The sequence below is a fragment of the Xiphias gladius genome, chromosome 13 (assembly GCF_016859285.1).
Source record: "Xiphias gladius isolate SHS-SW01 ecotype Sanya breed wild chromosome 13, ASM1685928v1, whole genome shotgun sequence".
Taxonomy (NCBI): domain Eukaryota; kingdom Metazoa; phylum Chordata; class Actinopteri; order Istiophoriformes; family Xiphiidae; genus Xiphias; species Xiphias gladius.
In genome coordinates, this window is record NC_053412.1 from 12,115,644 (window position 1) to 12,129,879 (window position 14,236).

The 14,236-nt window shown below is 39.8% G+C and overlaps 1 protein-coding gene across 4 annotated transcripts in view; it reads right to left on the reverse strand.

Annotated features, from left to right (window-relative positions):
* LOC120798001 (collagen alpha-1(XXVIII) chain-like) overlaps positions 1-14,236 on the reverse strand; it is a 42,468-nt gene that overhangs the window by 26,673 nt on the left and 1,559 nt on the right. Inside the window, exons 1-6 of one of the 4 annotated variants that reach the window (XM_040141879.1) lie at positions 13,403-13,458; positions 8,848-8,890; positions 6,944-7,101; positions 5,101-5,675; positions 2,285-2,305; positions 2,135-2,197 (exon numbers count right to left, since the gene is read on the reverse strand). In XM_040141879.1, the coding sequence (XP_039997813.1) occupies positions 2,135-2,197; positions 2,285-2,305; positions 5,101-5,675; positions 6,944-7,094 (810 nt within the window). In that variant the 5' untranslated portion in view covers positions 7,095-7,101; positions 8,848-8,890; positions 13,403-13,458. Of the gene's footprint in view, positions 1-2,134; positions 2,198-2,284; positions 2,306-5,100; positions 5,676-6,943; positions 7,102-8,847; positions 8,891-13,322; positions 13,459-14,236 lie in introns of those variants that run through there. The other 3 variants (XM_040141880.1, XM_040141878.1, XM_040141876.1) reach the window with 3 other exon arrangements.

Sequence of the window (14,236 nt, forward strand, 5' to 3'; positions counted from 1 at the left end):
AATAATCCAGCAACCAGCACCTCTAAAGCTGATTAATGGCCTGTGGAGTGGAAGGAGCTGCTGGTCCCAGAAGTTATTCTCCCCATTCTGTATTTTCATTTCAAATGTTTCTTTGAACTGTATCCAAAACGCTACCTAACACAGAAACACAGGACTCTCACAGAGGATGTAACGGTCATATAGGTTTATGTTATGGCCCCCAGTTTTAATTATTTCAACTCTGTCTCTGAGAAATCATGTTTTTTCAGTCTGTCAGACGGCTGAATACTACAATACTCATGAGCCTCAGCTGCTGTTGCCATGGAGAAGAAGCCAGTCAATGGTGCAAATCAGAGCAGTGGCGAATTCATAACGCCATGCTAGGTAGCCGGAAAAATAATAACAATATGGACAGAATTTAAATATTAAACAGAATTTTAAGATCAATGATGAGATGGTTCTTGGTAAAATGCAACTTTGGAGTTCCCACTGTCTATGGGAAAAACGAATGCAACTTTAACTTCAGGAACTTTGCAACTTTATTAGCATGTTATACCACAACTTGTCCTTTTTACACTTCGGTTTTTATATAGATTTAAGAAGCAAGATGTGATATGACGCATTAAATGGTGAACTTGGTTCCCAGGTAAGTGAATTTCCCAAAATGTCGAATGATCCCTTTAAGTTTGTCTACTTCTCTAGGAGATACTTTGTCATAAGTTGTCTGCATGTGTGTGAGAGGACTTACCCAAACAACTGTTTGGCTCTTCTCTCTGTTTTCATGAACGTGTGCTGTTGACTGTGCATGTTCTTATCTTTTAAGTAGTCTATGTCCCTCTCTGTATGTCTCTGTCTGCATACACGGCCTTTGTCAGTGTGCGCCTGCTGCTCCTGATGTAAAACAGCTTTTGTTCGGAGCATTAGGTTTAAGGGGGTAATTACTCTTTTTTTCATTGTGTGAAAATACATCAAAGCAAATCCACTAATTGTGGCTGACCTTCTCTCAGTCATAAATGGAGTGCTTATATCACAACGTGGCTTTGGCAGGCGAACAAAGCTATGCATATCACATCTTATCCAGCAAGTGTCCTCAGTCAATCCCAAGTGGCTGGGTTCTTTTGCCAGACATGATTCTACTGATTTCACATGTAAATATCTGTTTAGGCCTGTTCTCAATAAACTGTAAGTGGAATGCAAAGCATTCCCTTTACTTTCACTGCTGCAGGGAAACAGAACTTCTCAAAACTGCAAACTAAACCCACCCAAAACCCTGCAATTATGTAGCCTGTTAGCATCAAAGGGGCCGTTGTCAGCTGTGTTGTCCTCTACAGTGCTTCAAAAAGAGGCAGTTTGGGAGTAATTGTCTTTTTAAAATAAATGAAAAAGACATTATGAAATAAATAATCTTATGAATAAACTGCATAATGTATATAAATGAACCAACAATTTGAGAATAAGAAATAATTAAAATTCAACTCATTATTATAAAATGTAATTTAATCATTCTTATTTTTGTAATAATAAGAGTTTTATTGGATATATTTTTTATTTCATTATAGAAAGCTTGGATGATTACTCAGCATTAAAGTGAAATGATAATGTTAGCAGTGTTAGCTAGCTCCTTTGGGCTAACGCAACCAAGAGAAAAGCTTTGTCTGTGTCTTTCTCTGAGGAACATCTTTAAAGTAGATAGTAGAGGTAATTCTGAATGAACCTGCTAATGTGAGCTGCTGCTATTAGCACTGTCTTGTCACTTTAATGCTGAGTCATAAAGTGGTAACAACCACGCATAGCTAGCTAGCCAGCTAAGTAGGTAGCATGTGCAGCCTTGTTAAATAAATAAAACCAGATGTTGGGTTCTGTGTACTGTGAGAGGGGGCTGACAAAACCACTGTCATGAAAAGTCGCATGAAATGAAACTATCACTGAGAAAAAACACCGTCATGAAAAAACGTCCTATAAAACTGTTATGAAAATAAAAATGAAGAGCTAGCATTTCATAATAATGAGTTTTAATAACACGTTATTTTAGAAAATTGTTGTTCTCATATATATATTCTACATAACCTATTTAAGTAATTATCTATTTCATAATTAATATTGACCACTTTTGGGACTCAATACGCCAGTACGCTGGGGTAGGAGAAATACTTACAGGAGGGCCGCCGGGTCCCCTCTCACCCTTCTCGCACGCACACTTGCTCTGGGCCAGGGGACACTTTAACACAGGTAAGGAGGAGTCAGACGAGCCATACGGGGACACAAATCAAGATATGTGCAGAAAGACAGCAGTCTCGCGACTTACCCCTTCATCTGCCAGCGCTGTCTGTGGAGCAAGAAACACAAGAATGTCAAGATGTTGTTAGATTAACTCCATGTGGTTGATGCTGATTTATACCGCACCGGCAGACATTTACAGAAAGAGATCTAAGAAAATAGTCTTTGGATGTGGGCTAGTCTTTTATTCTGATGTCAAAGTTGCACTTTGGGATTCCATGGCAACTGCAAACACCTGCTACTCAAACACCCAATTAAACTCATGCACTGCTGGCCTGTGTTCAATTTGTCAAAAGGCCTTCAACCTCATTCTGCGAGTGGACTCATATCCTGCACTTCCTCTCGTAACAGACAGATCTTGCCAAAACCCTCGATTTTCACCCCACCGGTTGCTATTCTCTTTGAAGCTGTCCACATTCTCTACACAAAGGGGCTGGGGGTCCAAATTCTACTGAGACTAAATACAAGCCATATGCATTGATCAGTGAAATAGCCTCGCTTAGCATCCAGGGGTTTTTTCCCCAGGGAGGGGCGTCTTGAAGACAGTCTGCCCTCTTTTAGAGGATAGAGCGATGCAGTCGAATGCTATGACTAAAGATAAAAGACTCAACTGGGACAATGCCTCATGCTTATGACATACAGATGCTGCCTTTACAGAGCAATGAGATGAAAGTCTGACTGTAGATGCAGCTGCTGGGCTCTTGCATGCCAGCAGAATGCAGGCTGTCAGGTTCAATGCTCTAGGAGGCTCAGTCCAAGTTTACTTTAAAGTTTCCCCTCATCATATTTGGATGTGTACCACCTGTGTCAACAGTAGGCCTGATTTTGAAGTGGTGTTTTTGGGAAGCTGGTTGAATGATATAGCGTGCATGCATGTTCTTGCCGGGTTCCTGCACTTACTGCACCTAATTTTACCACAGAGAGTGTTAATGCGAAGCATATGTTACAGCCAACAGCTTAGTAGTTGTCTGCACGATGTTGCTGTGCAGCACATGTTCTAATTATCTTAGTGGAAGTGTATTGCTGGTTTGTGAAAGTAACCCCAAAATATTCAAGTCAAAATGAACAACCGAAAATAATGACAACACATGTATGGCTAAAGAAGAATTCCGTAGCTTTCCATTTCTTTGTAAAGTGAATTTTATTTTATAGTGATGACCTGGGGGATGCCAGTAGACCTGTTACTATGGCAGCGGACAGCAGGTGTACATCAGGGATGCAGGAAGCCAAGAAATCAAAGCAGCAGGTAGTGTCAAAGACGGCACAGTGGAAGGGCTTCTTGTGTTGCACGGAGAGGTCAAAGACACTAACATTTCATTCAACTGGCAGAAGTTTGACTGCATAATGGGATTTTTGAAGCTTAACCTGTCGTAAATGTCTGCCCTCTGGTAATAAGCAATTATCAAACATACATGCAATTTCCACAAAATGTAATTGCCAAAGAAATTATGAAACATTGGAGCTAGCAAAGTAATTATATGCAAGTTTGAGCTTTTTATGTAAAAAAAACCCCCAAACATATTTTTATCGTCAATTTACTTAAACTTCCATTAACAACAAGTGGTCTAGTCACACTTAAAACTAGACTATTTAGTTTCTTAACTTTTGTTAAAACGATTTACCCGAGCCAGAGGTATAGATCATGATGAACTTAATATTTCTTAATATTTAATTATAAATATATCTCAGCTTCTGGATTGATGAAAAGCTCACCTTCAGATTTTATAAAGATAACCTTGTGTGGTGACTCAGGCAAAAAGTTGGCTATTTCCACAGAAATTAAACCATTTTTCCCACACTCTGTAGAAAAAGAGTTGTTGAGGCAGTTTTCATGTCAATTTTGGACTAGGGTGATGTGATTTATAGACACATATCCCCTTCTGCTCATAAACCTTTGGACTCTGGCTATCACTCTGCCTTGAGATTTATTACAGGCGATGCTTATGGCACACATCATATTGTTTTATATCATAAGGTTGGGTGGTTTGCGTTTCAAGAGAGACGTGACACTCACTGGCATCTTTTAATCTATTCACCCCTTACTGGAGAGCTACCCCGTTACCTTTATGATTTATTATGAGTTACTCAGATGGGCTCTATCAGACCAGCTCCACTGGCCGGATCTTTATGTTCCACTAGTCAGGTCTGAACTTGGAAAGACTGCTTTTAATTTTAGTGCACCTGATGCCTGGGACAAATTACAGCACCTACTCATAAATCCATACACTCATACCTTTTGGGCATTTTAGAAACTTGATCTTCAACATCCCAACCTGTATATGCGATTTTATTACATAACAGTGCTTTTTTCCCCCTCAAAATCATTGTAAATGAGGGTCTCTCACAGTGATTCTCTCGAATACAAATATAGGTAGATTGATTGATTGATTGATTGAAACAAAGGCTAACATAATATGGGCATAAAAGTAAATGCTGAAACAGTATAACAGTGGCAGAGTAGGGAAGAGTCATCAGCAGACTGACTCAGTTATGTCCTTTATACAACAATACCGAACTAAGGTTTACTAACATTAGAGACCAACTAAGGCTGTAGCAGCAAAACCCCTGAGTGTATTTAACTGAGCAAGGGAGGATTTTATTGCTTATAAATTTAACTTTTGATTTGTGAGAGGAAGAACAAGTTATTTTTTTCTAAAAATCTCTTTTTAAACATGCTACAGCAGAATTGTGTCCGACTGAGTCTTCATATATGTCTGAGTGTTTATCATGCATTACATCAATAACCAAAAAGCTGACTTTGAACGGACTTTGAGTGCCTTTTTCTCCATCTACAATTTTGCATTCAATCTGAAATAAAATCTATCTACATTTATTTTTACTCACAATCTCCTTGATGACTTTGTCCACAATGCCTCTGTCCTGCAGGTTGTGAAGGTAGCGGGAGGCTGGGGAGCTAGCAATTAGTCGTAGCTGAGCTATATTGGTTGGCTCATTGGCTTCAGGTGTGATGCCTATGGTGAAGAAACGGACACCTTGGTTCTTGGCGTCAGCCACAGCTGAAAATATGTCTGGGTTCCTGGGGTGCGAGATGCCATCAAAGAGCAGAATGGCCACCTTGATGCTGCTGGGAGCCGACTCTTCCAAGTAGATTCGGGTGAGGTTGGTGATAGCGTAGGTGGTGTAGGTGCCATGACCGATGTACACGACTGGATTGATTCGGGCCTTGAAGTCGTCAGTGCCTCTCCACTGTTTGAAGGTCTGCTCTATGATGACATGGCTGCTGTACTGAAGCAGGGCTGCACGGGAGCTGAGGCTCCGGCCGGTTTGCAGCCGGAGGCCCTGCAGCCGGTCCATCACATCTGAGGCAAAGCGCTTCTCTTGGGCATGGTTGTCCTTGGCACTCTCTGAGCTATCGATCAGAAAGGCTATCTCCAAACTGCAGTCCTCATCAATGAGCGCTTGAGAAGAAAGAGGAGTTAGCTATTTCTTAACTATGTGATAGCAAGAATGAAACGAATAGTTTGACAAAATGGGAAATACAGTTAATTTGCTTTCTTGCCAAGAGTTAGAGCAGAAGATTGATACCGCACTTATGTCTGCACACTAAATATGAAGCTATAGTTACAGCCTGGCTAGCTGTTCCCAGTCTCTATGCTAAGTTAAGCTAACTGGCTGCTGGCTGAAGCCTCTTATTTGCTTTCTTGTCGAGAGTTAGATGAGAAAGCTGATTCTACTCTTACTCTAACCAGGTTAGCTGTTTCCTCCCATTTTCCGCTCTTCATGCTATGCTAAGCTAACTGTCTGCTAGATCTAGCTTCGTATGACATGAGACTCCTATCAATTCTCTCATCTAACTGTTGGCTAAAAAAGTGAATAAGCGTATTTCCCAAAATGCCAAACAATTCTCTGAACTAGATTCATAATCAGTCAGAGCAAAGAAAAAAAACGACTTTTTCATACAAGAAATGTAAGCCACTAGATTTTGGCATTTCATCATTAGATGATTAGACATGTCAAACTACTGAGTTAACGTCACATAATGTATATTTCCTGTATTTTCTGTTGCTAAACTGATACAAGATATATCATTTATTACTTTCATATCCAGCCAAATATAAAGACCCAACTGATCATAGCCAAATGGATTTCATAAGTCAAGGAGAAATTTTTATCTGTGGAGCCTTCAGAAGGGGTAAAGGTGATTTATTGACCGTTTAGGCTCTAAAGGCTAATGCCTTTTCAAGAAAAGTGTAATAAGTTCACGAATGTGACATATAATTTTGAAGTGATAAAAGTAACTCCACTTGCTGCACCAACCTTCAGCAATGGAAGAAGGTCACAGATCTAATATAGGCTGAGGATAAATCACATTAATCTTTACGGAAATATGTCACAGAGAGAATTTGCCTGGGGAAACAGGATTCTGAGCGAATAAAACATTTGGGTAACAGAGCACTGAATAGTCACAGGAGATGGATTGCTCTGAGAAGCTTGAGAGATATGATCAGTGCAAGTGGATTGCATCCTCCAGCATGTCCTTGTTGAGTATCATGTTCCATTTCTTTACCTTTGGCAGCACTTTTTTTTTCCAGTGATGAAACAAATTTGAACATGTGCCACCTGCACAAATTCCACAACACTTTTTCCAAGTAAGATTGTCAGTGGGGAACAAACTGACTTTCTGGTGCCCCAGAAAAATGTAAAAAGGAGACTATTTTGGACTTACATTTGCCATTTTGTGTTATGGAATTGGATGGATACAGTTTGCTCTTCTTCTTGGTGGTCACCACCTGTTCTTCATAGTCTTCATCATAGTCCTGTGCCCAAAGACCCTGAAGTCCCCACAGCAGCAGGAGCCAGTGCAGTGAGGGGACCATGACTCCCCTAAGAAATAAAGAGAAGACAGAGATGGATTAAAAAAAAAAAAAAAGACCCAGACATGTCCTCACATTTTAATACTCTCTGAAAAAGCTGCACACACTCAGAGAACAAGCCTTAACAAGCTTGCATGTTTCAGACTCAGGTACTCAGGAATGCATAACTCACAATGTTGCTGACTTAGGTCTCCAATGTGATCAGCTTTGTATAGTTCTCCTGGCTGGGATGGAATTCAGTCAGAAAGTGCAAATAGGCTGGAGAGAGTCCTCATTCAGAGTTAGTTTGCTTCCATGTCCTGAGCATCAAATCATGTGTCCTCTTCCAGTGGCTGGATCTTAGTTGAGAGGCTGTATGTAAAGTAAAGAGGCTACCATGTAGTGGCGGCAACAGCAGCGGTGTGTAGCTAAAAGTTTGAACTGTATACTGGCTCTCATGGGACTCAAATTGGAGCCATTCTAAGCTTGCAGTAAATGAAAGGAGGGCCAGCCCTTTTTTGAGCTCACTCCCATTCTGGGGAGAGTGTGGGAGAAATCCCTCGACATGACAGAGCAATGAGTACCTTCCCCCAACCCCTTTTTTTGATAATGCCATTTTCCTTTGTTATATATGCTGTTTAAAACAGGAACAGAAAGGGAAGCCCCTGGGAATAATAGCAATTTGTCTTTTTCACTAAGACAACTGCTCGAGATCAAAGCAGGGTTTTTAAATAGTTTTTTTGTCAATGTCATGTGCGGTAGCAGCACCATAGCTACCACTGAGAACATCAAGGTAATGTTCTGTAAGGTAATGTCTTTGCTAATATATCTGGAGAGTTAATGGTTTATAATGATGTGAAGAAGAAATTTTACACATGTTGTAGGCTGATGCTAATATTTCTTGACAAAATTAGACCGCTTACACCAAATAAGCTTGTGATTGTGTTATTTTTGAAAAAAGAAATAACAATTTGCCTCTAAAACCTCACTTGGTGTGGTATGACCAGTAGCTTATGATGGCCAATGTTGGTGAATGTTAGAGAGAGAGAGAGAGAGAGAGAGAGAAGGTGGGCTGGGTTCTGCTTGGCGAATTTGGATTTATGACCTCTCGATTTCTAAAATCCCCGCAGTGACCCTGCCTGGTTGCTCATATTCTTGCTGGTAATTGGGTGAACTCCAGTTTTTCTTACGCCTGCAATAACTAATTTTTTGCCTTGGGGTCAGCAGTAACAAGCTGTGAACACAACACTGGCATAGTTGATAGAGTGAACTTGTTAACAAACAATACTGACCATTTAAACATCCAGCACACAGCAACATTAGCATTCATTTGGATTCCTTTTAGCTCTGTTTGGCCTCCACCATCTACCTGGCTCTTTAGCTGTTAAATGCTCCACTAGGTTCACCAGCTAGCTGCTAACTTTATCTGTCTGCTGTTTGGTGTTGGGCAGGTAGTGTACAGTGGGTTTTTTGGACCTTTTCTTTTTTTGCTAGAAACAAACAGAGTTGCGGGCTATGAAAACAATGAGCTAAAAGAAGCCATAAAGCTCCATAGAGCTGAGTGGAACTGCAGAGTTGCATGAAAATTCTTTGTGGTCGCATCACTACAAAAGCCGTTCACATTACACATAATCATTTAATCCATTGCTGCTATAAAAACCATCTAATAGAGTTGCTTTAAAGTATATATTATCTATTTTTCTGTAATCTTGCCTGCAGAGGCATTGCCCTCTGAATAATCCAGAAAGCTGGAAAAGTTTGGATAGGAGATTTATACCTTAAGGCAACACACCTTGCAAGAACAGCATACCACGATTCGCCTGTGAAAACAACCACATCAGTCATTTGTTATTCTTTCTCTTGGCATGATTTACTGTAAACACAGATTTCCAGAAGCCAGAAAGAGTTAAATTAGTATGAAGGGTAGTGCCACTGTAGCATTTGAAGATACATACATATTTTATTTCAATTCTTTCAGATGGTTATTCATTCATGTTGCTTGGATATCATAAAAATGGGTGAGATCTGCCCAGTATGCATTTCTTTTCTATCCTATGCACCTAAAGTCAGGTTCTGTACATTAACAAAAGAAGAAGTCTCTTTTCTGGCAAAGGTCTTTCTTCAAAGCCGGATGTGAAAGGTTATAACAATGCACTTCCTCAGAATCAGTCCAGTTTTTATTGAAACCTGGTGCGTGTCCTTTTCAGCACCAAAGATAAGTCTCATAGCCCCTTAATCTTATTATAATTCCTGTAGTCCTGGATCAGAGGAGTCCTAAAATCCCATGAGACTGTCTGCGACCCTACAACCTGGAGCTGGAATCACATAACTCCATGACAGGGATGGCGGCGTGTGTTTTTATTGCCTACTCTATTACTGAAAACAAGGAAAGGTACGCTTTCACTAAAGAATGCTCCCTTGGAAAGATGGACCTGCTTAGACCTGGTTCAGGTCCCTTTCCTTCGTGCAGCACGCTGATTAAGCCAACGCGAGGACTTATGGGAATTATTCACTCTAATACTGAGTCTGTTTGGAACTAGTTTGCAGTGAGAAATAAGAAAAAAAAAACTGTCGTTGATGTCTGACCTTACAGTTCTGAAAGCTTCTGCTTTAGCTATTACACATGAATGTAAACCTGTGTAGCTTAGACGCTTGTTTCGTTGCATAATACACAAAATATGCCAAAACTAGGACACAGCATAGCACTGAATATCAATATGATGTCCAATATACAAATAGAAAACCACAGAACCTCCAGGTGCAGTAAAAGAAATAATCTAAGCATTCTGAAAACCTGAATAAGGAAGCGGCAGATCCACATGCCTGTCATGACCATTTAAAAAAAAAAAAAAAAAAAGCCTTTGGTTTTCACTCTCTTGATTTATTTCATAGTGGGAATTCTAAAATAATGAGCCCGCATTTTCACCATACTGCGTTTAAAGTGCGCATTGCTGGAAGGTTTTCTAAAAGCAGACCCCAAAGTACCCAGCAATTAGGTGACATTCATTCAACGAGTATATGGGAATAAATAAATAAAGACGGTCCTATCTAAAAGAGAATAGTGATGTTCTGAGCAGATGTAGATACCAGTAAAGGGCATCAATAAAGAGAAGGGCATTGTATTTTTTATTTTATGCCAAATATTTGAATTTTAATGAGAAAATAGGTTCCTAGAAAAGGTGTGTGGCATGAAGAGGGGAGGGAAGACAAAACAAGAGTGAGGCTCTCTTTTATGACACTGCGGAAGCCACCACTTAGCTCTTTGATAATCCTTAACCCCTCCAGGTATCTTTCCTGTGACATTTGTCTTAACAACTGTTTTTACAAGATAATGCATGTGCTTTCAACTCCTAAGTTACAGCGCGGAGGAGAACACGACTAACACCTGATCTAAAAGGGGAGCTGACAGCTACACCACAGAGCAGGGTAAAACTGAATATAAGCCTCATTGTGCAACCATTAATGGAGCACCACAGGACAGTGTTACCGGTTACTGTACCAGATATATATTCAGATAGAGTTGCATAAGATGTCAGCCACAGTTAAAATGCATAAAGGACTTTCCAACATGTTTTGTTTGTCTTAAACCAAATGCACTATGTTTGCATTGTTTGCCTTGCCAGCAGCTTTGCTGGGCTGTACTTACAGTGGCACGTTGAGCTGAAAGGTAACATCAACATGCTAACATGCTCACTATGGTATTATTAACATGCTAGTGTTAAGTATGTTTTTCTCGTGTTGACATGCTAATGGTTGCTAATTAGCATTAAACTCTAAAGTACAGCTGAGCCTGATGGGAAGGACATTAGTTTTGCAGGTCTTTGGTCATAAACCAAAGTTGTGGTTGAATTAAAATTGTGTCCTGGTGATTTCAGATGAAGAATTAAAAGGATGTGAACGTGCTGACAATGACAATGGCAACGTGCTGATGTTTAGCAGGTTTAACGTGGTATTTGGCCGTGTCCGAAATCACTACGCATTTACCTTTAGCTATTATAACTGCCTATTACTGCACCAGTATAGTCCCCTCAAAAATTCCCACAATGGAATGGAAAAAGTAGTGTTCATGGCATGTACACTACTTTCTGCTAACAATCCCACAATGCAATTTCCTGTATTTTATAGACGTGGCAATCGGCAGTTGAGCGACTTCACAAGGGTCCGCAGTCAATTTAATACTCACTCTGGAGTAAACTACTGAGTGTTTATTGTGTGGGGAGTAGTGAAGGAGTGAACAAAGGAGTGATTTTGGAAACAGCCATCATCATAGATTAGCATATTATTTGTTAATTATCACTAAACACACAGTACAGCTGGGGTCGATGGGAATGACATTAGTTTTGCAAGTATTTTGTCATAATGTAAACTACTGGAATAATGCAAATGATGTTATAATGTTAAAAAACGATGTTATAACAATCTTGCGGCGAGCATAGTGTGTACCAAATTTGATGCCAATTCCTTCAATAGTTGCAGAGACATTTCACTAAAACCCAAAAATGTCAATCCCGTGGTTGCGCTAGAGGAAGAGTTAGGGAATCACTAAAGTGATTAGGACCCATCATCTGTGGGCCATAAATGTCTGCGCAGAATGTCATGGCATGGTTTTCTCCATGCCCCGAATTATTGTTGAGATATTTCAGTCTTGACCGAGATGGTCTGTTTCAATCTACCACTATGAGCACATCCTCATCACCTATGAAGTCTTTGATCAAAAATCTTGGAACAAGTCGGTGGAAAGTCAAAGGTCGCCTGCTGTCAGAATGTCCCATGTATGATGAAGGAGGCCTTCACAAAACCTGACCTAGACATTACACATGTCTGGCTTTTGTTTCAGAGATAGGAAACATTTGCAAGGAATTGAAAAATGTTTTTAAAAAAGTCATTTTTGCGGGTCCAAATAAAGAGCAGGTTCCACAGATTAGTCCATAATGTGGGCCGTCAAACTTTTGTAGTGACAGATGATGCTATTTAAAATGCTAACCACACTGGCCTGTACCGCACTGGATCATTTGAAGGAATGTGTTGATTCTTGTACGTGGAAACTTTTTGAGAAACATTGCCGAATGATGATGATCAACATTACATCAGTTTTTCACAAGAAAATTACAAAAAGATTTTTTGCCATAAGTGACATTCGGCATGTTGACAATCTGTGTCGTCTCCTGCATGTGCAGTAAAAAGTATGTACCTGTAACAATCCGCCAACACAAACAACAGTAGCCTAGCAACAGAATGTAATCTCAGCCATTACTCGTCAGACTTTACTTTGGGGCATGAACAGGATGCTTAATGCAAGTATGGGCTGTGTTTTCACAGACAAATACAGACTAGTAGAGATGTATCTATGGCTGCAGAGAGTCAGATAGTCATCTGCGGATAAGAGGAGCGATTCCAAGCCTTGTTCAATCAGTTACAACAATATCAAAACCGCATGAATGTTTTTAAAAACACTTTTAAAAGAAATCTAAAGGAATACCAAGGCTATGTGTGATATGCTGAATACACTGAACATAATGAACTAATTTTGACTGAACAGACTTTTGATCTGTATAGTAAACACTTTTGCTCAATGTGGAGTGTCTGCAGTAGATAATGAGCGCTGAATATCCTAATCCTAACTTAACATATTTGTTGTAAGAAGGGATGAATACTGCCTTTGACATTTAAAAGTGGATTAGTAAGCAGACATTTTGCAGGTGACACGGTGGATGGTTGAACTTTCTCTGTAGAAAACAAACACGGAAAGTTGATATGGGAATTTGGGAGAGTATTGTGCTAAATCTTGTGCTGATAAAAACTGCAAAGAATATGTCTTATAAACCAGACTAAAGTGCCTTTACATTGTTTAATAAACTCACACTCATCTTAAAAGAACCAAAGAAAACAAAAACTATTGTACCAGAGATCTTGGTTTGTTCGAGATCGTTGTACAAAAATACATAATTTATTTTGTGCTCTGACAAGGGCTTTGACAGATGGATGATTTAAGCCTTCCAAAATGAAAAAGCATATGTACATATGTCACACACATGCATACACCTGCAGAGAACCTTCCACTACACATTCTGTCTCTTTTGGTACCACAGCACCCTCTAATGTAAATATGGTGGACTCACTCCTCTAGGCTTACAAAGCACACCTGTGCTGGCTCCCATTTCCACACTACATATTAATAACGCGGACAGTATTCAATTTTCTAGCTATACTGTTTTTTTGTCAATTAGTATACAAGAGATCAGTTAAACTCACTGTTTGTAGTGGCAGGAAAAGATTTTTCATTGTAGAAATTTTGCCTTATTAGCAGAAAAAGCAAGGGAGCAACTACTGACATTAACCATGTTTCTGTTCCATTAAGTGTCCCGGGAAGCCTCTCCAGTGAGCTGGCATGCACTGTACCAATCCCTGGAGCTCGCTCAGCTAAATGCAATACATCATCAATGTCATTAATTACACCTGTGCATTTTCTGCTTTGACGTGTCAGAATGTCTGCCGAGAAAAAAGTCTGTCATGTTTTTTTTTTGGGGACCTTCCTGGAGCCGTCTCACCACCATTCACTGTTTGTTTTAAAGTTTTTTCAGCTGCGAGCAGCTCCACCATTTCCTTTGTGCGTTGCATTTTGGGAGTGCATAAAGGAAAGTGTACATCAGGTATGAAGGAGTGCACATCAGCAATCGAGGTTTTATTAGTTTGCGTACTGACTGTTTGGACTATTCTTTACTGTGTCCCCTTTGTAGTAAGAACACACTGCGTGGTTTGTAACTGGGGCACAGTTTAGGATTGTCTAGACCAGTGGTTCCCCAGACTCCCCCGAGAGGGCTCTGAGGGGTCACAAAGTGATTAATAAGATAGGAAATGAAAACAAAAAACTTTTTTGCTACATCTATAAAGAAGTCATGATCAGTTCATGACTACACTTAATGCAGGCCTATTTACGAGTGAGCATGTTCGTGGGTGTCTGTGTTTTTTACACATGGTATATTAAGCAGCCAGTGGTGGAAACAGAAGTCAGATCCAATACTTGAGTAAAAGTAGTAGGACCACATTGTAAAAATACTTCTTAGTCTTGCATTAAAATTTTGCTTAAGTTTAACGTAGATTATCAATGAGATATAATTTTTAAAGCATCAAAAGTAAGTAGCCCTTATAGAAGGTTATGTCATTAC